Source organism: Cnephaeus nilssonii (assembly GCF_951640355.1).
Source record: "Cnephaeus nilssonii genome assembly, chromosome: 6".
Taxonomy (NCBI): Eukaryota; Metazoa; Chordata; class Mammalia; order Chiroptera; family Vespertilionidae; genus Cnephaeus; species Cnephaeus nilssonii.
In genome coordinates, this window is record NC_137077.1 from 92,853,566 (window position 1) to 92,881,440 (window position 27,875).

Genomic DNA, 27,875 nt, shown 5'->3' on the forward strand with positions numbered 1-27,875 from the left:
CCATGAGACTCACTGTAAGAACTTGGGCTTTTCTGAGGAGTGAGCTAGAAGCCACTGAGAGTTTTTAGCTGAAAAGTGATATGACTTGACCCACGTTTACCAGGAACTCCCTGGCTGCAATCTGCAGAATGGAATGGAGGTGGGCGAGGGTGAAGCAGGGAGCCAGGGGGGAGGTTCCTGCCTCAAGAGACCATGACACCTTGACCTGGTAGCAATGAGGTGACACAGTGAGGCTCCACATTGTCCTGATATCAGTGAGGTGACACAGTGAGGCTCCATGTTGTCCTGGTAGCAATGAGGTGACACAGTGAGGCTCCATGTTGTCCTGATATCAATGAGGTGACACAGTGAGGCTCCATGTTGTCCTGGTAACAATGAGGTGACACAGTGAGGCTCCACGTTGTCCTGGTAACAATGAGGTGACACAGTGAGGGTCCACGTTGTCCTGTTATCAATGAGGTGACACAGTGAGGGTCCACGTTGTCCTGTTATCAATGAGGTGACACAGTGAGGCTCCATGTTGTCCTGGTAACAATGAGGTGACACAGTGAGGGTCCACGTTGTCCTGTTATCAATGAGGTGACACAGTGAGGCTCCACGTTGTCCTGATATCAGTGAGGTGACACAGTGAGGGTCCATGTTGTCCTGGTAGCAATGAGGTGACACAGTGAGGCTCCACGTTGTCCTGGTATCAATGAGGTGACACAGTGAGGCTCCACGTTGTCCTGGTAGCAATGAGGTGACACAGTGAGGCTCCACATTGTCCTGATATCAGTGAGGTGACACAGTGAGGCTCCATGTTGTCCTGGTAGCAATGAGGTGACACAGTGAGGCTCCATGTTGTCCTGATATCAATGAGGTGACACAGTGAGGCTCCATGTTGTCCTGGTAACAATGAGGTGACACAGTGAGGCTCCATGTTGTCCTGGTAGCAATGAGGTGACACAGTGAGGCTCCATGTTGTCCTGATATCAGTGAGGTGACACAGTGAGGGTCCATGTTGTCCTGGTAGCAATGAGGTGACACAGTGAGGCTCCACGTTGTCCTGGTATCAATGAGGTGACACAGTGAGGCTCCACGTTGTCCTGGTAGCAATGAGGTGACACAGTGAGGCTCCACGTTGTCCTGATATCAGTGAGGTGACACAGTGAGGGTCCATGTTGTCCTGGTAGCAATGAGGTGACACAGTGAGGCTCCACGTTGTCCTGATATCAGTGAGGTGACACAGTGAGGGTCCATGTTGTCCTGGTAGCAATGAGGTGACACAGTGAGGCTCCACGTTGTCCTGATATCAGTGAGGTGACACAGTGAGGCTCCACATTGTCCTGATATCAGTGAGGTGACACAGTGAGGCTCCATGTTGTCCTGATATCAATGAGGTGACACAGTGAGGCTCCATGTTGTCCTGGTAGCAATGAGGTGACACAGTGAGGCTCCATGTTGTCCTGGTAGCAATGAGGTGACACAGTGAGGCTCCATGTTGTCCTGGTAACAATGAGGTGACACAGTGAGGCTCCACGTTGTCCTGATATCAATGAGGTGACACAGTGAGGCTCCATGTTGTCCTGGTAACAATGAGGTGACACAGTGAGGCTCCATGTTGTCCTGGTAGCAATGAGGTGACACAGTGAGGCTCCATGTTGTCCTGGTAACAATGAGGTGACACAGTGAGGCTCCATGTTGTCCTGGTAGCAATGAGGTGACACAGTGAGGCTCCATGTTGTCCTGGTAACAATGAGGTGACACAGTGAGGCTCCACGTTGTCCTGGTAACAATGAGGTGACACAGTGAGGGTCCACGTTGTCCTGTTATCAATGAGGTGACACAGTGAGGCTCCACGTTGTCCTGGTAACAATGATGTGACACAGTGAGGCTCCACGTTGTCCTGGTAGCAATGAGGTGACACAGTGCAACTCCATGTTGTCCTGGTAACAATGAGGTGATACAGAAAGGCTCCAGAATGACATTATTTGCTGATGTATCAGATATAAGATGTGTGTATGAGAGAAAGAGAGAAACCAGAAGTTTTCCAGGTGATTGTCTAAACAACAGAAAGTGTGGAATCCTCATGTACTGATCCAGGGGAGGCTGCTAGAGGAATAGGTGTCAGGGCAGGAATATTAGGAAAAGTCTCACACCCAGACGTTTAAAGTGCCTATTTGACATCCAAATGCAGATGGTGTGTAGGCAATTGGGAATTCATCTGAGGTTGGGGGAGAGGTCTGGGCAAATTATATTTTGAGAAGTCAACAACATATAGAAGGTATTTAAACCTGTTTGCCTGGATGAGATCACTTGGGGAGTAGTGTGGAGAGAAATGGGAGAGGCCAGCACTGCCCTGGCCTTTCCCACCTCTACCAACATGTGGAGGCTGGGGTGTGAGGAAGAGCCAGCAGCAGAGACTAGAAGGGCATGGCAGAGGGGAGGTGGGAAAGGCCAGGGCAGTGCTGCTGAGAGGCGAGTATGGTGGACGCTGGGAACTCATTACTGGGCTTAGCAGTGTGGGGTCACTGGTGTCTTGACAAGAGCTGTTCGGTGTCATGGTGACGCCCAAAACTTGAGGGCAAACAGAGTCTTGTTTCATGAGTGTCTTGAGTCTGGAGACTTCCCAGGATGGCATCATGCTGCAGACCTCCTGTTTTGGGTGCAGCCTAGCTGCCAGTCATCTGAGGGTTTCCAGACAGGGAAGGAGAAGCACATGTCCCAGCCTACCTGGACCCTAAGGGGTCAGCGTCCAGTCCTTCATCAGGCCCAATCTGCAGCTGGTTACAGACAGCCTTGGAGAAAAGGATAAGATGATATTCAAGAGCCATTTTAGGGCCCAAAAGACAGAAAAGAGGCAAGAAAGGGGCATGTTTGTACCTGTTGCCTTTTGTGCCACTTCCAGAGTGGGCAGCCTCAAGGGTCTTGGCTCCACACCCCTCTGCTCTCTGGAAAAGACAGGGTAATATTGAGGCTTCCCCCTCCCTTTGAGCAGTAATGAGCATCCCTTTTAAAGGCACCAACTACAAAACTGTCGCTGCTGCACAGGTCATTGTCGTCAGCAGAGAAGCACCATTGCAAGGCACAGGGTCAATTTCCTGGCTTGAATGCTGCATCTGAGAGAAGGCCAGCCATACAGAAAGATAAAGATGGAATTCTTGCTTTCTTTCTCCCCCTCAAGATAAAGAAAATGCATTTATTAAACATCTATCCATATAGGAAACTCTCATGTCATTAAGACAATTTAAAGGCTGCCCCAGCCCTCTAAAGTTTGTAGTGTAAGACAGATCTCTCCATGGTTATCAATTCCTACGTTCCATCAATTGCTAAGTCTTATCCATTGACCGCCTAGAAAGTCCCTCTTGCCTGCTCCCTGCTCTCCTCTCCACCTCTGTTCCCCTAGACCAGCAGCCACCTGCCTGCCCTGCTCCCCAGCACTACTTACGTATATCTAGTACAATGTAGACAAGCCAGTCTTCCTAGAGCTGACATGCCATTCCCTTGTCAAAAGCTTTGGCTGTCTCTCCATAGCTACAAAATAAAGCCTGGCAGATGGCAATAGCTGGTGTGTAAAGGGAAAATTAAATGCTCCTCACCTTGCAAACAAACTCCCCCAGGGTGGATCCCATGGTACAAAGAATTTTAGAACTGGACACTTATTTAGGGGTCATATCGTTAAATTCTCTCATTTTACAGATGGAAAAAAATTGAGGCTTGGAGAAAGTAAGGTAATTAGCCAAAAGAAACTCTGAAACCAATTATAAACTTCGTGTCTTTACATAGATGTGTTCAGCATCACTAGTCATTAGTGAAATGCAAATTTAGACCATCATGACACCTATTAGAACAGATAAAATAAAAAGTAGTGACAGCACTAAACTTGGGTGAGGATGTGAAGAACCAGGATCACTTATCCATTATTGGTTGGAACAGAGAATGGTACAGGCATTCTGGAAAAGAGGCCATTTCTTTAAAAATCTAAATATATACTTACTTAGTTACACTCCTAGCAATTTACCCCAGAGAAATTAAAAGCTATCCTATCTAATAAAAGAGTAACATGCAAATTAACCGTCACTTCACGATAAAGATGGCTGCGCCCACAGCCAATAAGAAGGGAATATGCAAATTTACGGGCCAAAATAGTGGCGCCGGCAGGAGCCACAGAGCCTGTGGAGAGCGGGGGAAAGGCTTGGCGTCCTGGATTGCCCCAGCGATCGGGAGAGTGGGGGGAAAGCTGAGCGGGAGAGTGGGGGTAAGGCTTGGCATCCTGGATCACCCCAGAGCAGAGCGGGAGATGGGCTGGAAGGCTTGGCATCCTGGGTCACCCCAGCGACCCAGGATGCCAAGCCTGACGGGAAATGGGCAGGAAGACTTGGTGTTCTGGGTTGCTGGGGAGGGCAGTTGTGGGGACCAGGCCTGCAGGGGAGGGCAGTTCGGGGGGACCAGGCCTGCAGAGTAGGGCAGTTGGGGGGGACCAGGCCTACAGGGGAGGGCAGTTGGGGGGACCAGGCCTGCAGGGGAGGGAAGTTGGGGGCAACCAGGCCTGCAGGGAAGGACAGTTAGGGGTGACCAGGCTGGCAAGGGAGGGCAGTTAGGGGTTACCTGGGCCAGCAGGGGAGGGCAGTTGGGGGTGACCAGGCCTGTAGGGGAGGGAAGTTAGGGGTAATTGGGCTGTCAGGGGAGCGGTTAGGCATCGATCGGGCTGGCAGGGGAGTGGTTAGGGGATGATCAGGCTGGCAGGCAGAAGTGGTGAGGGGCAATCAGGCGGCAGGCAGGCGAGCGGTTGGGAGCCAGCAGTCCTGGATTGTGAAAGGGATGTCCAACTGCCCATTTAAGTGGGCAGTCGGACATCTCTTCAGGGGTTCCAGATTGGAGAGGGTGCAGGCTAGGCTGAGGGACACACCCCCACTCCCCGTGCACAAATTTCGTGCACCAGGCCTCTTGTGTACACATAAAAATCTGTGTACAGTTATGCATAGCAGCTTTATTTGTAATAGTCCCAAACTGGAAACAATCAAAATATACTTCCATGGATGAATGTTTAAATAATGGTACATCCACACTATGGAATACTACTCAGCAATAAGAAGGAATAAACCAGACTGGTCCTGTTTCCAAACAGGCCTGCAATTTGCTGTTTCTGGACCTTTGTAAATCCCTCCTCCCTCTGCCTATAGCACCCTTTCCCTCTTCTACCCAGCCTGCCAACCCAATACAGAGAGTGCGTCTTCTTTGATGCCCTTCAAGACCCCTGCTCTCAGCACAGGCAGGTCAGAGCACCAGTGTGAGCAGGAATGGCCCAGCCCTGTTGTCTTATAGAGAGCTCTCGGGAGGCAGAGTATATGCTCTCCTACTCAGCATTTGGGACAGCAATTTATATTTAATAGACTTCCCTCTCCAAAAAAAAATGTTGAAGATTGAATTGAATCCTCTTTCAAGCAAGAAAATTATGGTTCTATATCTCTACACTAGAGGCCCGGTGCACGGATTTGTGCACCAGTGGTGTCCCTCGGCCTGGCCTGTGCCTTCTCACAATCCAGGACCCCTCAGGGGATGTTGGAGAGTTGGTTTTGGCCCAATCCCCATAGGCCAGGCCAAGGGACCCCACCAGTGCATGAATCCGTGCACCAGGCCTCTGGTATGCATGTAAGATCTTTGGTTAATCTCTTCCCACCCTCCCCCTCTCCCCTTCCCTCTGAGATTCATCAGTCTGTTCCAGGTTTCCATGCCTGGGCATTGAGTGTCTGCCCCCTGGTGGTCATTGAGCGTCATAGCTACTGGCCAGTTGGCTGGTCACTTAGGCTTTTATATATATAGATTCCTACCTAGTTAGCCAAATCCCCTTTGTCTTGTCCTCTCTGTACTCATGGTAGGCCTTTGGAGAGTGTGTTGTCATTGATGGAGTGGGTAGAAATGATTTCAGAGTTTAAAAAGTGAGCCTAGAGGAACAACTGGAAGGAGGTAGACATATATCCATTTGATGGTCAGTGGGACAAGGGGCAAGGCCTTGTTCGCTCTTGCATTCTCTCTTTGAGGGGAACCATTATTCCATAACCTGTGTGGAATTGCTTTTTGAATACTGAGGTTGGACAGTGGACACATATCAGCCTCTGTGGGCTTCCCTGGGCTAGAAGGCAGAGCCAGGACTGGGGCAGGAGCTAGATACAGATGATCTCATTTAATTCTCCAGCTAAGATCATTCATGTGGGTACTAATATCCCCATTTTCCAGATGGGAAGACTGAGGCTCAGAGAAATTAATTTGTTCGTGAAACACAGCTCAAATGTTCACCTAACCTCTGGTAGGTGGGCCGTGAGTTCAGTTCTGCGGCCTCTGTAGCACACTCCCTATACCACAGCCCCTCCCTCAGCAATGTTCTGACTGTCCTCCTCCAGCCAGGGGCAACTAGAAGAGCACCCTTCTGATCCCTCAGCCAGAGTAGCCTCTCATCTCACTTGTTATGGCATTTTTCACCCTCAGTTTAATATGCACAGCAAGATGGATGGAGGTAAGGGGAAGTAGGAAAATGGACCTTAGCCCTGGCCGGGTGGCTCAGTTGGTTGGAGCGTTGTCCCATACACCAAAAGGTTGTGGGTTTGATTCCAGGTCGGAGCTCGTATGGGAGGCAATCAATCAATACTTCTATCTCACATCGATGTTTCTCTCTCTCCCCCTTCCTCTCTCTTTACAGTCAATAAAAACATTTCCTTGGGTGAAGATTTGAAATAACACACACACGTACTATATGGATCCATTTCTATAAATTTCAATAACAGATAAAATCAAACAATAGTGTCCATGGATTGTATATTTTTTAACTGACCTTAAATGTGAACACAAAGAGGCATAGGTTTGATTATTTTTAAAGGGGAGAGAGAAAAGATAAGATTTATGATTATAAGAACTATGTTTGAAGCAGAAAAGCAGGTTAAGGCATTATCTTCCTCAAGCAAAAAAAAAAAAATAGAAGTTTAACAGATCAAAACCTCCATTTGGGATGGTTTGAGAGACAGTCTTGCACAGAAGGAGGCATATCAATCATGTGACCTGTCAGTTTCTTTCCGTTTTCGGCTGCTTTTGAACTTGATTAGAGGGGTGCAGTGGTCAGCCAGCATGCTCAGGACTGGGCTGTTCCAGCTCACGGACCATCCCCTCTCCCGCCTTGGCAAGTTCACCGCCCAGAACGTGGTATGATCTGACTTTGCTGTCACAGGATTGTGCAGCACTTACAGGGCAGTGGCTCTGAGACCCTGATGCTCCCAGGTGCCCAGCACAGAGGACCCCGCAGGGGATCTCTACCAGGGACAGCCTCACAGAGAGAAGTTCATTTGTGTAGTTTGGGGAGAAGTCCTGTCACCTACCTGAAGCCGCAAACCCCTATGACAAATTGATCTGCCCCATGCAGCCTCACCCAGGGTAGGCACCCATAAAGTGCTGATTTGATTTTAATTTGGTGCTTTGCAAACAGATCAGCACACCTGAGAGCTGAGAGTAGCTCAGCCAAGGGGGTGAATGGGAGATGAATCATCCTAAATTTCCCTTTGATCCATTTCCTCCAATAACCAGCACTCACCCTCTAAACAGAGCACCCAGGATACAGTTACCCTTGGCTCCCTCCATCCTCCACTCCCTTCCACATAGACGGGAGATAAAAGCCCCAGTCACATCAAGGTACATTATCTGTCAGATGCTGTTAGTGGAGGAGTGACAGATCCTTCCTGTCATTGCTAATGTGGAAAGTTATCATTTGGTAATGGAAGAAGATTACCATGGACTGCGTCCCACCATGGGGTGCGTGCATGGGAGCCAGTGGAAAGAGCAGAGAAACGGGGATCACTGGCCTCAACAGGAGGCCGTTGTGGGGAGACCTCTGGCGTATACATGCTACACGGTCCTGCTTGTGTGAGAGAGACATTTGTGCACCCACTCAACACATATTAAGTACCTACTGGGCACTCGGAATGCCAAGATAAATGACAGTCTGTGTCCTAAGGGGACCTACGCCTAGCTAAGGAGACAAGGGTGCCAATAAGCAGGTTGCAGCAATGAGCTGATGGCATGAACAAGGCACTGGAGGAAGACAGAGGGAGAGAGAATAGAGTTTGGAGGGAAGTGGAAGGGGCTGCCCACCCAGAGAATGATTTCTGAGGAGGACGGAAACCGGCAGGACAGGCCAGTTGTAATAGCAACCCCAGCTCAAATCTCGGTCACTTGTCACGGTGAAGGTTGCTTCTACTCCACAGTTCACTGTGGGTTCAGTGTTGGCAGGAGGGGAGGTCCACCTCCACAGTCTCCAGGGACCTGGGCTCCTTCCCTCCAGTGTCTGTACCACCTCCTGGCTGCAGAGGTCTTCCAGAGTCCCCACAGCTGGCCAGCAGAAGGGGAAAGGGAGCAGGAGCATGGGGCAGGCGGGAGGGTTTGGAGGCCAGGCCCGGCAGTGGGGGCATCACCCCCATCCACAGTCTACTGGCCAGAACACAGTTATCAGCTCCACCTAGCTTCTAGGACTGGGAAACTGTCGGCAGAGGTAACATAACTGAGCTGGGTAGACACGTAGCAGTGTCTCTGCTGCCTACAGTTGGTAGCAGTTTACAGACCGAAAGGATGAGAAAGGTCGTTGTAAGATGAGGGAGCTGCATATGTAAAGCATAGAAACAAATAATGGGGAGGAGCTGGAAGGAGGCAAAGAGGGAAGGAAGGGCATGAGGGAGAGGGTGCACAGGAAAGAAAGCAAAGACCAAGTCAGGAGGAAGACAGAGGTCTAGTCTCAAAGGGCCTCAGAGGTGGACTTGATCCTCTGGATAAGAAGGAGCCACTGAAGAGACTGAAGTGGAGGTACAAGGTCACTGTGTCCCTGGTTGTGGACAATCGGTCGGAGGGAGGGAGAAGCTGGAAGCAGGGGTATCAGTCATTTCAAAGGCTGACAGGGCTGAAATGAGAGTCGTGGTAGGAACGCACTGCCAAGATGCTTCTTGGTCATCTGCTCCCACCGAGACGGAGTCCTGGGCTGGCAGACCCCGGCGTCTTTGGGACCAGCAGCTCCTGCCGCCCCAGGTCAGGGTTGGTGGGTAGGTTGCAGCAGTGGCCTGTCTTCCTGAGAGCTGGCTTGTCCTTTCTGCTTAGCAGTGGGAGCCCTGTCATGCCCTTTGTCCCTTGCTGTTCAAAGGCCTGTTTTCTGTCTGTGACCATAAACACACCAACAAGCCGTCCTTTCACCCTGAAAGGTACCGCATGTAGAATTCCAAATAACTCTGCCTCCTTTAATCCTTGTCTGATGTGGCTTATGAAAAAAAACATGTTGAGTAACAGCCCCAAATCTGAGGCGTTGAGGGCTCTGCTCTTCAGGATTACATGAGCGGACGGAGAGACGCATGCCTCTGGTGACAGCCACAGGGTTCCAGAGGAGGCTTATGCTCCCGTGTGATGGGAAAGAGTCCATCCTCTTAACAGTCCTAGCGCCTGCCCTGAGTCCTGGGCTGTTCTGCATTCAGGTCACTTTGTATGCAAGCCTCAGGGGTCGGGGTCAGGACTGAAGCCTGGCCAGGAACAGCAGAGTTTCCTGAAGGGAGTTGCTTAATGGAACGGGGCTCCCCTGGGGAGATGGACAGAATTCTTAAAAACAGAAGGAAAAATATCAGTGTTAGGCTGGGCTGAAGGCAGCGAGAAGAGGGAAAGCTGGACAGGGGAGGGCTGATACATTTAAGATTTGTGTCTGTCTTAGTCTGGGCTATTCTGACAAATTACCACAGACCTCGTGGCTTAAACAGCAGACAGTTGTTTCTCACAGTTCTGGAGGCTGGAGGTGAGAACTAGCGTGGTCGGGACCCTGGTGTGGGCTGTCTTCCTGATTCACATCTTCCCAGTCATCTTCTTGCCGTGTCCTCACGTGGTGGGAAGGGTGCTAGCCAATCTCTGGCCTCATCTAGGAAGGCACTGATCCCATTTGTAAGAGCTCCACCTCATAACCTGATGACCTCCCCAAGGCCCATCTCCAAATACTACCATATGAGGATTGGGGTTTCAACATGGGAATTTGGGGGCAACACAAACATTCGGTCCATTGCAATGATCTTTTCATATCCCTGTTCTGGGCCCTGGGTTCCCTTGTAGCCAAGGGGGTGGCTCCATCACAATCAGAGAATCAGGGCACCTTAAAGCCTGGAACAAAGGGATCCCCAGGTCACTGAGTCTATTTCCCAGCCTCTGGGCAGAGCCACGTATCCTCCAGGCCTGCCTTGCCCCTGTCAGCGTTGCTGGGACTGTTTCTACAGGCCCTGTCCCCTGTCAACTGGTTTGTTTTCTGGACAGAAAAGGGCAGATCCTCCCTGCTCACAGTTTTTACAGGTTCACTGTCTCTTAGGGGTACATGCAGGTTTCAACACTGTCTCAGGACAGATCATGGGGGTAGGAGGTTGCAGGGGGCTCAGAAGCAACATAACGGGAACTGGGAGAAAAGTGGGCTCTTGGCCTGAAAGTCTTTGGAATTCTGCCACTTGGACAGATGACGAGGGCCTGCCCTGTCACTGTGTCAGATCTAAAATCAGATGGGGCCAGATCTGGTCCAGCAGAGGGTGTATAATGAATCAGACACACAGGTTAATTCTTCATCTTCTGTTTCTTGTCTGTCAATACAATTTCTAACTTCTGAGAGAGGACGGGAATATTTCACAATGTTTTACTTCATGTACTCACCGCTTCTCCCCTTTCTTCTTCAAATATATCCAGAGAAATGCCAGAAATATCCTTATTTTATGTCTCTTTCAGTGAGGCCAGTAGCCATCTCAGCATGAAAGTCAGCAAATGGTTAAGAGAGAACCAAGAATAAAGCCCCAGCTGCTCTGTAGGACCAGAAAGCTGCATACGTTTAAGTCTTGAAAAGGTCAACTGCCTTCTACGGGGCAGAGGTTTGATTTGATCCATTATGTGGTCTTTGGCATAATGCTCATTTCATTCACTGGCTGCAATGGAGATTTATGGAGTAAATGTTATCACAAGCTGAGACTTAATGAGATCTCAACTGTATCTCCTGGATGTCGTGGAAGGCAACCATTTTGGTAATAAATAGAGAACGGCATCTAATTTGTAAATTCCTCTTTCCATTGCTAAGTTTAATCTGATCAGTGAAACTGAAGGGAATTGTTGATGACCCCATATTATTTTCCATGCCTTACTCTGGCCAGGAAACATTATTCCTAATGGAAATGGCATGTTGCTCTGGCGAAGGTAGGGATGACATTTGTCATGAGGCTAACCCAATTGTTGCATATTATAAAACATGTTTAGACCAAAATCTATTTAAAACCAGAGTGGAACTGGGGCCCCATATTGCTCTGTTACTAGTGTCACTGGTTCAGAGAAGCAAAGTTGTAGAAATCTGTAGCAGTGGCCATCCTGAGGGGGCCCCTGCGGATGTGATTTCATCTTGACCCCTGAAGCATTCGGACTTAGGCTGGAAGGACCACCACAGTGCCAAGCTTGCGGTCACAAATGACCTTTCCTGAGATGGCAGAGAGCAGGTTAAGGGGACGGAACACAATCTTTCACGGGTCCTTTTTTAGTTTGGGGTTCATAGAAAGAATTAAAGTGGCACAAAAGGGAGGCTGATGCAGCTCCCTTTTTTTTTTTTTCTCAGTTGTGCTTCAATAGTTTTTCATGATCAATCCTAATTAAAGATTTTTACAAATTATCTTCTCACAAGTTGCTAAGCAGGGACCATGTCACAGTAAGTTGCTGGGCACACAGGAGTAACTTCATGAATATTTCATGAAAGGACTGGCAACAATTATGAAGACATCAGGACCCTGATGGCCCCCCAAGGAACATGGTAGACTTAGCCATATAGGCCTCGAGAACACACAGATCATCTCCAATCAGTGTTTAGATTCCAGATGATCTTTTAGATGCAAAAAGTGATCCTGAGGGTCTTCTCTTTGGCCTGTGTTTTGCTTTTTCACTCCCCAATCTATACTAATAATAGAGGAATATGCAAATTGTCCAGGATGCCATCACAGTAATGACCAAACAGCAGGCTGCATGGGGCGACAAGGCTGGCAGGGGGGTTAGTGAGGAATGACCAAACAACTGAACAAGGCTGCATGGAGTGACCAGGCCAGCAGGGGGGGCATTTGAGGGCAACTGAACAAGGCTGCATGGAGTGACCAGGCCAGCACGGGGGGGGGGGGGGGGGGGGAGGGGCAGTTGAGGGCAACCAGGCTGGCAGGAGGGGCAGTTGGGGGTGACCGGGCTGGCAGGAGGAGCAGTTGGGGGTGACCAAGCCAGTGGGGGGGGGGACAGTTGGGGGTGACCAGGCCAGCAGGAGGGGCAGTTGGGGGTGACCAGGCTGGCGGGGGGGCGGGGGCAGTTGGGGTGACCAGGCAGGCAGGGGGCCAGTGAGGGGAAACCAGGCCAGTAGGGGGGGGCAGTTGGAGGCAACCAGGCCAGCAGGAGGGGGGCAGTAGGGGCAACCAGGCTGGCAGAGGGGGGCAGTTGGGGGCGACCAGGCCAGCAGCAGGGGCAGTTAGGGGTGACCAGGTCGGTGAGGGGGGACAGTTGGGGGTGACCAGGCAGGCAGGCAGGTGAGCAGTTAGGAGCCAGCAGTCCTGGATTGTGAGACAGATGTCCGACTGCCGGTTTAGGCCCGATCCCTGGGACATCCCCCGAGGGGTCCAGGATTGGCTGGGCTGAGGGGACCACACCCCCCCATGCACAAATTTTGTGCACCAGGCCTCTAGTAAATATATATAGTGCCCAGACATTCTACACACTCTTGAATATTGCAGATGACAGCTATCACTTACTAAGCATCTCCTCTAACTCATAGTATCTTTAATTTTAACCCCCAAGATTGGTATTATTAGCTCCATTTTTTTAATATGAGAAAGATGAGGTTCAGATAATTTGTCCAAGGCCAGACAGCCAATAGTAGGGCTATCTAACAATGAAGGCAGCAAAGAGGTGAGCATAAAATACCTGCTGATAGGAACATGAGATGGGGTGAGAGGGAAAAAGAAACTGGAAAAGAAGTCAGAAGACCTGGTTGGTTCCTCATCTCAGCTCTAATACTCTGTGACCTCGAACAAACCCTTTCCTCTCTGGACCTCAATTTCCTAACATGTAAGAGTAATACTCAAGTAATCTCTGGTTTTCTATAAATTCGTTAGCAGTCTGATCCTGGGACTCCCTCTGGCACTGTCTTTGTCTTTGGGTTCTATAGTCCAGAAGTGATGTGTGGCTGGGCCAGGGAGAGAACGTTCTCGTTTGCAGACACTGGCTCTCTCCTCTTGGCCAGGCAGCAGGTGGCGACAGGAGAGAAAGTGTCCTCTACGGAAGGACTCTGGACGGCCTCTCTCCAGCATCCAGCAGCCTGCCTCTTCATGCCCTGACACTTCTGCTTTTTCCCAGAGCCCGTGTCCTGAAAACTTTGTCTTTGCCTGGAAAGCACTGAATGATAGAATCTCTCATCTCACGTCTCCATTATGCAAGACCCTCCTCTACAGCCCGCCCCCTTCTTGAACACTCTGTGGTAGGAACTCACCAGGTCGCAAGAAACCCCTCCCATTTTTGTGCAACTCCAGTTCTTAGAAAACTCTTTGTTTTCTTGAGCTGATACCTGGGGCTGTTCAACTTCCACAAGCTGGTCTGAGGTGTTTTGGGTGCAACAGTGTCCTCCCAGGGGCGCCGCTAATTATCCTCGCTTGGCTAATGACTCCCGCTAATTGCTTCTCCTCTCTGCTCTCCCTCCTGCCTTACATTCCCTTTTGAGATCATTGTCCATTTCTTCTCATTGGTCCTCCCAGCAGCCCAGGAGGAAAGCACTGAGCTGTTAAAACAATGTGTCCTTCCCAAACATGGAGTCAGTGCTGAGCAGGGCCCTGCCACTCAGGACTCCTGACTGGAGGGTACAGCTTCCACGCCAGCTCCCTCCTGCCTCTCTCCTTCCCAACCCCTGGTGATGCTGCCCCCTTTCCTCACCAGTGCTGACCTCTGTGCTTGGTCCTTCCCATCTGCAAGGAGGCTCACTCTCCCACTTTATTACTGGAATTAGAAAAAGAACACTGCTCCTTTCTGCTTTCCCTAACTCAGGCAAAGGCCTTGTCTTCGTACCTTTTCAGCCGTCAGATAAGGATTACTCCTGCACTGCTGACAGCAAAAGAATAGAGTTGCTCAAATCTGCCCAAGGGCCCCACACCCCTGCTATACAGACCCAGTCACACCTGTCATCACGCAGTCCAGGCAACCAACAGTCCCCTTCCTCACAGGAAAAGCCTGTACAATATCCCACCTACCAGGACCAGGACTCCACCTCACCACAGCCTCTGTGTCCTTTCCTTCCTTCTGGGTTTCCTGGGTCAATGAGCCTGCAGCAAGAATCCTCATAGGCTCTCGAGGAATCAGGGGGAGCAGTCACACAGAGGCAGCCTACACCCCGCTGGAGGCCCAGGTGAACCCAAGGTCGGCCTCCCATCCCAGTCACTTCTGGAACATTAGCATTCCCACTTCCTGCCAGTGCCTCCAGGCCTTTTGCGTGTTGAAAACTGTGTCCCTATTCTCTATATTTCAAAAACCTTTTCTCTTCTAAAGATAGAACAGTCAGCCTCTCCAACAAGCCCAACCCTCCTGAGACATTATGGAAGAGTTCTAAGATTAAGGAAAAGAGGGAGGGGAGGGTGGAGGGTGAGTAAAACCTTTGATTCAGAGTTAGTCTGGAGAGGAAGAATCTGGAGGGATAGCTGCTCAGTAGAGAAATACTAAGTGTCACGGTTAATAATGTGGATTTTTTTCAATAGATGGAGTTACACATATGTTGACATATATGCGATTTGATATATATGCTATTTTTTGTATTGACAACAAGCTTCAAAACTTCATATGTCAAATTTTCTGAAGGTGTTAACATCATAGATATTTTTACACTTAAAAATGTTGAATTTCGTGCCAAAAGAAGATCATTTGCGGGAAGTTTTAATGCATTACTTTACTAGTAAAAGTGACATTGTCCTGCATTAAAATCCACCTGTTCTGGCACATTTCGTTTGGGGTTGGTTTCTCCTTCTCTGTGCCTGGTTCAGAGTCCCCCCAGCTGCTGTGGGCATGAGCAGCCACTGCCCACAGTGGTCACATGTTGGCCCTTCCACTAAACAGCACAGGAGGGAGGAAGGAGCCTTGAGGTGGCTGACTGTGTGCATTCCAGTGCCTGCTCTGGTGAAACAGTGAATGAATGAAACAATGCTAACCCTGGCCCCATCCCAGACATGCGCAGTCCTACCCCTCTCTGAGGGTGAAGGAGTAGAAGAAAGCTGAATGAGGTGTGTGTGCCCGAGTACCCACCAGTATTTGTGGCACACCTCCCATGCCTCCAACAGAAGTTGTAAGTCCTGCTTCCCGCCCTGCAGCACTTCCCATCTGGTTGCCTGGGAAGGTCAGCTTGGTGCCCGAGAGTGGAGCAGAGAAGGGCAGGTGTCGGTGAGGTGAGACCAGGAGAGCCTTGACTCTCCCACCCATTCCTGAGTGACAGTCAAAGGCACACGTGGCTGGGGAAGCAACAGGGAGCAGAGGACAGGGACCTGCGTCCTTGTCCTGGCTCTGCTCCCTTGACCTCAGTTTCCTCATCTACAACTTGTGAATGAAGACACCTTCCTGGCTGTCTCCCCAGGTGGTTGTGAAGATTAACTGAGGTAATTTAATGAGCATGCTCTAAACCACACAGTGCTGTACCCTTTTCTAATGAGCGAAGAACCCTGTGCACAGCCGAGTTCTGCATTACACGGCACTAATGGTGCCTGTTTCTGGAAGAAGAATGCTCTGTGGTTTAGGAGGCTTCATGAAGACAGTGGGCTTGCGGAGGAGCCCAGGGGAGTTCCCAGCCAAGCAAAGATCAGAGGGAGGTGCACAGTCCCTGGCAAGCACCATGCATGTGTCAGGCCCTCCACAAAAGGCGGTCAAACCAACACTGACCAAGTGTGGCATGTTCTGGAGGCCATGAGTAGAGCTGAATGCCTGATCAGAGAGTGAATGCTGGGTCGAAATGGGAAAAGGTTGGATGGGTAGAGTGAAACCGAATTTCGAAGGGCCTTGGGGGAAAGCTTGAGCATTCTGTGTGGTGACAGTGACATGATACGAAGAAACAGTGCTAAGGGGAGACTCATCATCCTATGAGAGAATTCAGTAAGGTCTTCAAGAACTGCTTCTCTCTGGGCCAAGTCCCTGCCCCTCACAAGCGATCAGCAGTCTGGGGTTTCCTCATGCAGAGCTCCTTGCTTGTAATGCTCAGTTTCTTCTTTTTTCCTAAAGTAAAAGAAATCTTAGACATCTCCTCTCAAACCCCCAACAAATGCTGGGAAACTTTCAATAATGAGCAACTCCTAGTCTCTCAAGACAGCCAGGCCATTTGGAAATGTTTCTTATATTAGGGCAAAATTCTTATTCTTCAATGCCTATTCCTTGTAGAACTACTCTCGCCTTCCTTGTGGAAAGATGAGATGGTGCTGAGGTCGCCCAGCCTTCCGTATCTAAATTAAACCTCTCCAGCTTCTTCCTAGACCATGATGTACAGCCCTTCACCGTCCCAAAATGCTGCCTCTGGCTGCTGCCCCTCTCTGACCGTGGTCCTGAGCTGTGACCATCTGTCCTAACAAGGTTTGGCCAATGCTGAGGAGAGGAGCACTGCCTCCCTGGGTCTTTGCCAGTTAAAGGACCTCTCAGTGAAAGATACAGACCAGGCACACTGCATCCTTGGTCTTGCAACCAGGGGAAGGAGGAAAATAACAACTGCAAGCATCCAGCAGGCAGAGTTGGGAGATTAATGACAGGAAAGGACTTGCAGCAGAAGGGGACATGGTGATTGGTATTCTGACAGCTGCCCCTAAACTCATTCATGAAACTATGGAGCTGAAGAGGCACCATGGGGCTGGAAGCTAAAGTGACTCACTTCGCATAAAAGCCACTAATGGAAGCAGCCTAGAAATTTAAGGCAGCAATTGACTTGGGTGCCGGAAGGGAGGGCAAGGCTGAGACCTTGCTGAAGAAAGTACTGCTCCTTGCTCCAGGTAACTCCCCGCCATGTGTACGTTGAGACTGTGCTGGGGTCATGTAGGACCTCCTTGCTGGAAATGTGACCTGGGCCAACATTATCTTGAGCAGCAGAAAGCAGTGAAGTGGAAGACAGAGCCCCCCAAAAAAGAGAAAAAGAGTGGACCGTGAGCTCTATATAGCTGTTGTCAACAACTCACCCACTGTGGAACTTCTGAATTCCAGACCAGGGAGGGAGCCCTGGACCTATGCTCAGCCGTGACCAAGGGTGGGCTTTCAGCTTCTCCGTGATATAAGTTAGTGACAAGTGAAAAAAGGAGGGATCTGATGGTGGAAAGAGGACTGGACCTCTACCACTAGCCAGCTGTGTGACCCTGAGCCAGTCACGAGCCTCTCTAGACCTTCACATTCTCACCTGTACAATGAAGGGTTGGCCTCCCCCTTCCAGCCCTGCAGTGCAGGCTTGATGGAAATCTGTTTTGCAGTGGGGAACCTGAGCCACAGAGGAGTGATGTGACATATCCAAAGTGGCAGAGCCAGGATTCAAATTCGGGCCACCTGGCTCCAGCCCCTGTTCCCAACCACACTGCTTCCTGTCTCCCCCTTCCTGGCAGGGAGGCCCTGGGCAGGATTATAAAATGAGCGGCTTCCCTCCGGACCTCCAGCTGCACCTTCTGCCCCTCTTCTCCCCCTACAGGTGCAAGCACATCTGCAGGACTCTCTTGTGATTAGGAAAGGCTTTTATGAATTTACCCAGTGTGCATAGTAGCTGAGAGGGCTGACTTGGCATAACATCCATCGCTGTTCAAATGCTGGATCTCATTAGTTGCTCACTTTGAGTAAGTAACTCAGTTCTCTAAGCCTCCATTTTCTGATCTGTAAATTTGGAACATATAATGGGGACAGATGACCCCTCACAGGGTTGTTTTGAGGCTTCAATCGTTAGTATGTGTTTAGTGCATGGAGGAGTAGCTGGCATCGAGCAAGTGATCAAAACATTGAGCTGTGGTTGCTATTAAGATAGAAATGACTATATTTGCACTTTGAAGGGGTTAGACCCTAAAATGAAGGGGTTAGCAGTAGATATCACTGGATTGGGTTGGAGAGGGATTGGGGACTCAAATTGTTCCTATTCTTTTCATGTCATACCACATGGGTGACGATCTACTGCTAACCCTGGCCTTGCAGACCAGAATAATGTCCTCTCTCCAACCTAAAAGTTGTTTTGTGCCTAAAAGAATTGGCTTTCCAAAGGAATTCTGCAAATAGAGGCACCGTCATCTACATCTAGAAGCCCCTGTCACATCCCCAATGGCTGCGGGGAGCTGTTTTCCCTTGGAGGTGTCAACTCTCCTGTGTGATCAGATGTCCTGTTTGTACCTAGTCCCAAGGGCCTGAGAATGTCCACGCTGCCCTGTCACCCCTTATGAAGGTGAGGTGGGGGGGGGCTGTTTATTTGATGCAGCCAAACCTCCTTCCCCTGCCTCCTCCTGTCACTGCCCACCTCCCCTCGACTCCAGTAATAACTGAGGTGGCCTGACTCAGTGGCACCACAGTTGTGGAGAGACGTTTTCTGCTTGGGAGCGAGCACTGGCTGTTTATGTCCTGCTGAGAGCACAGCCACCCTCGTCGTCTTCTCTGGATTATAGCTGCAGATCAAGGGCAGGCACATTCGCCTCCTCCCAGTTTATAGCAGTAATAATAATTGTGGTGATGGCACATCATGCTTATATTGTGCCTTTTTAATGAGGCCACTTTGTTTGGCTTCTTAATATTTAATCCCGTTTTATATTTACTTTCTGATGGCTTAAAATCAGCCAGGTTTTAATTGCTTATGTGGAGGACGCCACGCTGGGCCTGGGCTGCAGCAGTTGTTGAGCCAGCTCTAAGGCTGGTGACACCTTTCTCTGTGACCTTCCACCCAGGCAGGCTGCCAGAGCTGGAACCATTTTGCACTCTCTCTCTCTCCATCTCTTTCTCTCTTTCTTACCATCTCTTTGCTTTCCCCACCCCCTGCATTTGCTTTTCTCCTCTCCTGCTTTCTTTCTTTCCCTTATAAGAGACCTATAATTCATCACCTAGTTCAATTTATTTATATAAGAGGTGAGGAAAATGAAACCCCAATTATCATGTGACTTGGAACTATTTATTGGCAAGGCCAAGGAACGGACTACCTGGCATTTTCTAGACTCCAGTACAAGGGAGATTCCCAAGACCCTGAGCTGGATAAAGACATGCAAAGAGCTCCACCAGCAGCTTGGGGCTCCCCGTGACCAGGGGCTCGATCTAGCAAACTGTGGGAAAGTAGTAGGAATAACTGCCTAAGTTGTTTTTTCGGCAAGAGAAAATTAAATTTGATGAAATGTGATACAGTTCCTTTGAAGAGAGTCTCCTGGGACCGTAACCAGAATGTTTGATCTGTCCTGCCATGAGGCTGAAGCAATCCGTGCGCTAATACCCTACCTCACTAGTTCTTACCAGTAATTCAACCTGCAAATATGGATGTAAGCCAAGTTATTCTGGAGGTTGCCTGATGTAGCCGGGAAAGCCTGGACTCCAGGGCAGTCATTCTCTACTGTTACTAGCTGTCACCTTCAACTGTTAGGGACTAGCTTTCACCTGTCAGTGGGCTAATACTGTTTACCTTGCCCATACAGGTAGCTGTGGAAACTGGTGATTTTAGGAAACGCTAATGAAAATGCAGGCAGGGCTTAAGGAGTCAACAAGGGAGGCAGGACCCTGAGGGCAGCACCCAGAGGGAGCTGTTATCACCACAGGCCTGAAGGGACAAGAGGAGAGAGCAGTTTTTTCAGAAGTTAGAGAGGTGGTCATGACAAGAGGGTCACGTGGCAGACCTGTGGCCCTCGGCAACAGAGGCAGCCAATCGGCACCAACCCGCAGGCAAGCACCAGGGGAGGGAGCACCCAGCCTCACTCGCCTCAGGCCTCGATGATGTCCATCCTGTTGGTGCTTCCCAAGGCCAACCCAAAAGGGAGCACACTGATGAAGTTTACTAGCTCCGCTGCAGGATTCAGGGCGTGGGGGCGAGGGATGGAGAGTGCATCTGAAGGACAAACCTCGTGAGGTCCAACATACAGGAGTGCCCTTAAAACTCTGTGAAGATATAGTGCTATTATTATAGCTTCATAGTCTGTATCACTAGAGCTAAAAGGAAATCCAGAAAATTCTGATATAAAGTCTCTGGCCTTGAGGAAGTTAAAATTTAGTTAGGGACATAAGTCTAATACTTGCTCAGCAAACTATGATAAAAACTGATCAAAATTAATTGGTAATATTAGGAAATACTCATAGCACTTATCATTGTACAAAGTTATTTTATAGGTATTTCACTTAATTCTTGCCAGAACCTCTCGAAAGAAACAGTATCGTTATCTTCTTGTTACAGACAGGATACCTGACCTCAGAGAGGTTAAATAGCTTCCCAGAGTTACACAGCTGGGAGAGGTGGGACTGAACCTTGAATTCAGGCTTCTATTTGTAATTCCCATGGGTCGCCGTATTCCTGGAGCTCAGAGGAGGGGACGCAGCAGCAGGTGGTCCTGAAAGCCCCACACACGGGACCTGGGCCCCCAGGAACGGGCCCATTTTGACTAGCTCAGGAGCCAGCACACTCTTTGTCTCAAGGATCAGTTAGCAAGTGTTGTAGGCTCTAAGGCCACATGGAGCCGCTACCGCAACTATTCGACTCCGTGGTTGGAGGTTGAAAGCAGCTGCAGGTCACACTTACGCAGGTGGGCGTGCTTGTACCATTCAAGACTTTATGTTTTTGGAGCAAGTGGCAGTCTGGGTTTGGCCCAGGGGCTGTAGTTTCTTGACCCAGGTAGTAGTGCAGGGGAAGCAGGCAGGCCCTCCCAGAGGGGATATAGGACAGCATATATATATGCCCAGAGGTTGGAATAAAGATGGCACATTCAAGGACAGTGAGCAGGGCAATCTGCACCAACCCGCATGCAAGCACCAGGGGAGTGCGCACCCAGCCTCACTCATCCCGACTCGGGAGAGTTTCTCCTGGAAGTAACAGGAAATAAGAATGGATAGATAGTACTTCAGTCAGCAGGGCAGCCCTGGCAACAGAACCACAGGAATGTATTCTCTAACAGTTCTGGAGGCCAGAGTCCAAGATTGAGGTGTCAGCAGGGTTGGTTCCTTCTGAGGGCCATGAGGGGAGGGTGTGCCTCAGGCGTGACCCACAGCTTGTGGATGGCCCTCTTCTCCCTATGTCTGCACATCGTTTTCCCTCTGTAAGTGGCTGTGTCCAAAGGTTTTCTTCTGATTAGGACACCAGTCCTATTAAATTAGAGCCCAACCTCATGGCCTCATTTTAATTTAATGGAAATTATCTCTTTAAAGACTCTATCTCCAAATACAGCTCTAAGGTACAGGAGTTAGGACATCGCCATGAATTTCTCAGAGGGCACCTTCAGCCATCACAGATAGGATGGAGCCAAATTTCAGGGAGTTTTAGAGTCCAGATTAGAGTCAATAAGGTAGGAAATTAGGAATCCTTTTGCTTGTTAGCTATATCTCTGATTAGTACTTTGAGGAAATGAATGCTTATTATACCACTCATGTGCCAAAAACGATAATAAAATAGGCATTTTCCAGTAAATGGCAAAGTAAGTGCTTCAGTCCCATCTAAGAGTGCACGGAAGCCTGAGCAGTGGGTCCCAGCAGGCTGGCCGGCCCGGATTCAGACCCTCGGCTCCACACGGCACTCCACAGCACTGGAGGAACGCAGGGTGGGCGGAAAATGCCTTCATCTGCTGCCTGGGTGTCTGGCCCTGATGCTCTAACCCTCTTCCAACAAGAGGAGATACATTATTGACAGCCGTCAGTGAGCTCTCTGACCTTAGCTAATGAAGCTCCCAGCTGAGTTCCAGGATGAAGACGGCAAATCTCAAGAGAAGGCCAGCCATTCTTGCCGACAGTCACCACAGGGCACTGCGAAGCCCCATCCCCATGACAAAGTCAGAGCTGTTTTGCGTGACCAAAGATTTCGGAAGGAGGCGGATTCCTCCATCTCTCCCCATATTCATTCCTCATTCCCTCAATGGAATTTTGCTCTCCCGTCACTCAGCCAGTTATGATGCATAAAAAGATCTGAGACAGAAGGCCTCAAGAAGCAGGGCCAGATATTGTACATGTGGATGGTTCTTCACATATCTCCTCCAGCCTCGAGGATGGGAAAGATAGGAGGAAGGGAAGGAGAGGAGGAGGAAAAGGGAGTAAAGGACAGAATACCTAAGAAGATTTTGCTTCCTGTGTCCTCTGTGGATTGATTACTAAGTAACCTCATGACTTGCATTGAATTTATCAATACTGAAGGTGCTCCTACTCTCAAACCTTGGGCCCTTCTAAAGTCATTTTTTTTATTCATGTAAATGAGTTTGGCCATCTTTGGGCACATGTTGCATCATGTTTGCATTAAGATGGCTAAATTAGATCTAATTTCTTTTCATGGGAAGCACGAGTGTTAACACAGTGCAACAGCCTGGAGCAGACCCACCCCTTGAAAATTTGTCTTAAGCCCCAGAAGGATCTGACTGGAGACAATCATTAGTTTTCTGGAAGATCGTGTACTGTGAATCTGTTCTTTCTCTGTGGACCACAGCAGCAGAAAGGCTGGCCAACTGATCTATGCAGCCGTGTTTTCTAAGCACTGCTTGGTATTCAATAGAGGATTCCTAAATTTTAGTGAAGAAACCCTCAAGCCCTGACCGGTTTGGCTCAGTGGATAGAGCGTTGGCGTGCTGACTGAAAGGTCCCAGATTCGATTCCGGTCAAGGGCATGTACCTTGGTTGCAGGCACATCCCCAGTAGGAGGTGTGCAGGAGGCAGCTGATCGATGTTTCTCTCTCATTGATGTTTCTAACTCTCTATCCCTCTCCTTTCCTCTCTGTAAAAAATCAATAAAATATATTTTAAAAAAAAAAGAAACCCTCAAAAAGTTTGCAAACCCAGATATACCAGGAAATACCAATCTTCAGAGCAGTTTAGACCTATGCTCCTCTCCCAGTATGAGTCATGTGATTTCCAGTTTCAGGAGATTACCTCCTGTCAGAAGTCGCTTATTATACCCCCTGGTATCCACACAGCTGTTCTCCAAGCAGATCAGGGGAGACAAGATCTGTGCACCTCCCTTAAGACACAGAAATTGTCCTACTCAGCACCATTCAAGCAAGAGTTGCCAACAAGGGTAGATGTTTGGGGAAAAGATGACATTAATTCAAGATGTAGTCAGTTGTTGGCAAGATGGTGTCTACTAATATACTCATTGTAGCCATTGGTGATATTATCAAATATGTAATTATGTACCCATCCCCTGCAATGGCAGCTGTTAATTACTCTTTCATGAAAATATCATTTTCTTTTGGAAACTTCTCAGCAGAAGCCAAGGGACAGGAGAGCCCAGAGACCCAGATTTGATCCACAGTACCTACAACAGTGAAGTTAGAAAGTCAGAAAACCAGCTTTTTCTCTAGTGGTCTTCCTCGGCATTCTTCTTCCTAAATCCATCCAATGATGCACATGTCATTCCACAGAGGGTGTATCTTCATCACATTGTCTGCAGATGAGCAGGCTCAGGCTTCACTTCTCAGGGCATGCAGAGGGCTGCCTTTAGAGGAGAGGTGTCCTTGGGCACCTAGGTTCTTTGCCATCTTTCTGCCTTGATTTCCCACCAGTTCAAAGGAGGAGTCAAGTTGTCCATCTTCTACCCAGAATTCGTGTCCAGTATTTATAATTCTCAACTTTCAACTGTTTGGGAACTCCAAGAAGGAATCCAAGTCCATCTCTCTAGGGTAGCAAGTCCCTCCAAGAAGCAGCTATGATCCTGCTGTCTAATCCCTTAGTAATAGGAATACAGTTGCATCCTCACCCTCTTATTCCCTCACATGCTTATGGGATGAACTATCATAGGCACTAATATATTATTGTACTATTCCTTCCAGGTGAGGTATTTTCATTTCAGCAAGAAACCTTCAAATATAACTTCACCCAAAAGAGCAGGTCTAGTAGAGGGAGATGATTAATTTTTTAAATATATTTTTATTGATTTCAGAGAAGAAGGAGAGAGAGAAAAAAAATAAACATCAGTGATGAGAGAGAATCATTAATTGGCTGCCTCCTGCACATCCCCCACTGGGAATAGAGCCTGCAGCCCAGGCATATGCCCTGACCAGGAATCGAACCATGACCTCCTGGTTCATAGGTTGACACTCAACCACTGAGCAACCCTGGCTGGACAAGGGAGATGATTTAGATGCTCTTCAAATCACTTGCCAACTTTGCCTGCATGAAAGACCAACCCTGGTCAAATTCAATGATTTTACCAAGCTTTTTCTCTTGTTTTGAAAGTTATCATACAGTTACTTCTGAAGTTGAACAAGATGGGACAATATTGATGCCAAAGCCAAAAGTTGGATGGTGCTTCCATATAACAGGTCACAATGTTCTTGGCTTTTCATCATTGGCCAAGGTTCCTGTACCCCCAGACAACTGCGTGAACAGAGACTTGGTGACTGGCAGCCTCATGTTTACCTCCTCTGAATAGAAGACCCTCATGAGATGTTCACTTGAGTGACTGTTATTCTAAACTGAGACATATCTTCTTTTCCAGAAAGCAGCCAAGTCATTCATGTCAGCTCCTAACTCTCAGTGCTTTTTTCAAATAGGATTTTTCAGAAGTTAAAATGCTACAGGTTATGAAGTTTCTGCTTATTTCAAGTTTTGTCTTTTAAATATGTGTTTGGGAAATGGACCTTTACCTAGATTAAAATAAACCTGACCCTTTTCTGTCATGAGCCAGTCTTCAGAATTCTCACTAACAAAGAGCATTCAAGGATGTTTGCTGAACATCATCCAACTTTTCGGGCAAGGGGACGAGATTAAAGAAGCATCTAAAGTTTGGATTGACTTTCCCTTCATGCCCTTTCCTGGAATGGATGGGGCCACCCATCCATTCCTTATCAGGATGCTGCTTCTGTCTATGAGTGGTTGGGGATCTCCCACCTCACTAGTCATCAGTGACTATGTCTCACTCGCCACTCATCCCTAGCACCCTGCATGGCACCGTTAATGCCAGTTCTATCAAAGGTGTGGGAAAACTCTCTTTCTTGGGAATTAGCTAATGCATTTCATATCCAGATCTCAGAGTCCATTGCGGAATACAGAACTCCCCCTGTTCCACTTGCAACAATCAGTGTCTTCACACTCTCACCAGCACCCTCTCTTCAACTACAGCCCAGGCCCGAGAGAAGCTCACATAATTCTTTCTTATATACAAACCACCTCGAAAGACAACCCATTGACAAGTAATTGAGCAACTTCTTTGCTTGTTTAAACCCATTAAAAACTGATACATATATCTTTGGGATGTGACCAGGTCTGCGGCACTTGGTAGGTCTTTACTGAATGGCATTGAATGATTGAATTGGACAAAGGGGCAAGTAGATCCACAGTTGCTTTCTACCTGCAAGTGTCCCAGGTGTAAGTGGTGATGGAGCCCTTGAACCTAATACAGGTAGGGGAGGGTACAGTCAGGTGGCTGTTGGGTGGGGGTGAAGGAGGACACCAATGCTATGGTTTGATTTTAGCAGTTACCCACTGGAGCCTTACAAGGGCACCTCCCACAGAAGTCAGCAGGGATGCATGGTGACCCCTCCCTGGAAGCTCTCTCCTCAAAGCCACTAACCAGACACACAAGTTAGACTGAAGCCTCTGCTGCAGTAATTCCTTCTCCCCAATGTCTGTCATTTGTTTTGTGTCATTAGTTCATGTGATTTGGGGTTTTGGTTCTATTTTACTATGTGTTATTATTTGTTTTGGTTTATTGATTTTTATAATTTTCAGTTTATTTTTGGAGATGAAATGGATGTTCTTTGTGAAAGCTGAGTTCTTTGTTTCTTTCTTTTGCCCGTGGCTGACTGCATGCTCGCTATTGATGTCTTGTTCCTGGTTCTTGAAAATGACCATCTTGTCTGTGAAAGGAGGAGCTGCAGCAGGCTTGCTTGATCAGAAGAAAGGGAAGTTTGCTTGGTTTAGTCACTCCACAGAAACCCATGGTAACGTTCCCTGTGCTCTGTGTGTTAATGTGTGTTGCTACATACCGAACTGGATGGGAGGGTTTTTTTTTTGATGGCTTGTGATGCTGTGGTCATGTGTGTTTATATGTGTGTGTATATTTGTATGTATGTTTGTGTTTTTGTAGCGGGTGGAACTCTGTCTCACAGCCACTGCCTTGTCATCTCTTTGTATAAAGTCAGCAGACGTAATAGTCAGCAGCTAGTCCTTGATGGGATCTTTCCTTTGAGTAGTGCCAGCCAAGATTAAGGTCACTGTAAATGCAGTCTTGGTACTGGTACAGGCAGTGCCTTGATTTAGAAGATAATATGGTTCCTCCTAGTGCCCAGGCCTGCCTACTCCTAATTTGGTTGTCTTTCCAGGCCCAGCATCACCACCATCACACCACTCCACACCTAAGCGGCTCTCTGGGAGAAGCATGTCATGGAAAGTCAGAGAGCTTTCTGTACACAGCTCAGCTCTTTAAATAACGATGTCAGAAGAGTTAAAGGAACCTCAGTCAGAAATATCTGGAGAGAGATGGATTAAAAGACTGAAAGCTCTTCTATTATATTACTTCTTCATTAACGTGGATGGACTAAGGAATTCTCAAAGTCTTACCTTTCCAGTTCCCAGGGCAAAAACCATCCCTGAGGTCTGGTCTTGCTCTCCAGCTCCCTCAGACCTTGGGCTGCAAGGAGAGTGAAAGTAATGTAAATTTCAACACTGTCCTTTGGCTATTCAGTGTGTTCTGATGAGGTCCCCATAGCCTGATTTGGCCTTAAGAACCTCATCTGGTCCTAGAGTGTAGGAAAGAGAGTTGGTCAACATGGGGACAATCTAATGAGCATGGTACAGAGGGTCTGACGCTTGTGCTCCAGTCCAAATCCCACCCCAAACTCTGTGTGATCTTGGGCATCGGTCCCTTCCTTAGACCTCGTTTTCCTGTCCTGTGAGGTGAAGGTTGGGACAAGTTAGAGCCAGATAATGTCTAAAGTCCCATCCAGCTCCAAGTGTCTGTAAAATGGCATCTAGATTTCCTACTACCCAACTTTATTGAAAATAGCCCTAAGGTGGACAGGTTGCTCAGATGTGACAGTCAAGCACATGGTAAGTCATGGGCTTTCTCTTTGTACCTTCGGTATTCTTGAACTGAGTCTCTTCCCACTCGCCCATCTTGTGTTCATCCACAAGAGAAGAAACGGGGAATCCATATAACCAGTAGAACTCTTTTCCTGGGCTGTTGTGGCCCGATGGGGACTTGTCACATGGTGCCACATCACCTGATGCCACACCCTCACTAATGCAGATTCTCTGGCTGCTGAGGGCTCCTGGTTTTCTCCCCACATGAGGAGTTGTGTCCTGCAAGGAGAGCTGAACCAGGGCCCATTCTGTGAACAAAGGGTAATAGAAGGTAGAAAATAAATCTCTTGAGTTACATTTTTACTTGGAGTCAAAAATAATAATAGAAGGAATGGCTCCTTCTAAACCATCAAATGTGTTCCAAGGAGAAAACTCCTGCTGGTTTCAAAGCTCAGCTCCCGCCACCTCAGGGAGAGACTGGAGATGGCCAGTAGGTCAGCGCAGGTGGAAGTAGATGGTTGATATCCCGAGTCAGCCTGTGGAGTGGGAATGTCACGGCTGGGCTGCTGGAAGGGAGACTGCGTACCTGCAGTCGAGCGTCAGGCCACAGTAGACTCAGTGTGGCGATTCCTCCTTCCTGAGGGCTGCAGTGCCAGTTTGCGTCTCAGTGCATGGTCTGCTCAGGCTCTCTGTGGCAG

The 27,875-nt window shown here is 48.6% G+C and overlaps 1 protein-coding gene across 8 annotated transcripts in view; it reads left to right on the forward strand.

Moving 5' to 3' along the window:
• Positions 1 to 27,875, forward strand: part of CACNA1C (calcium voltage-gated channel subunit alpha1 C) — a 590,813-nt gene that overhangs the window by 436,605 nt on the left and 126,333 nt on the right. For 7 of the 8 annotated variants that reach the window (XM_079775042.1, XM_079775041.1, XM_079775040.1 and 4 more), the window contains one exon: positions 26,022 to 26,096. In XM_079775042.1, the coding sequence (XP_079631168.1) occupies positions 26,022 to 26,096 (75 nt within the window). The remainder of the gene's footprint in view (positions 1 to 26,021; positions 26,097 to 27,875) is intronic. The other variant, XM_079775036.1, reaches the window with a different exon arrangement.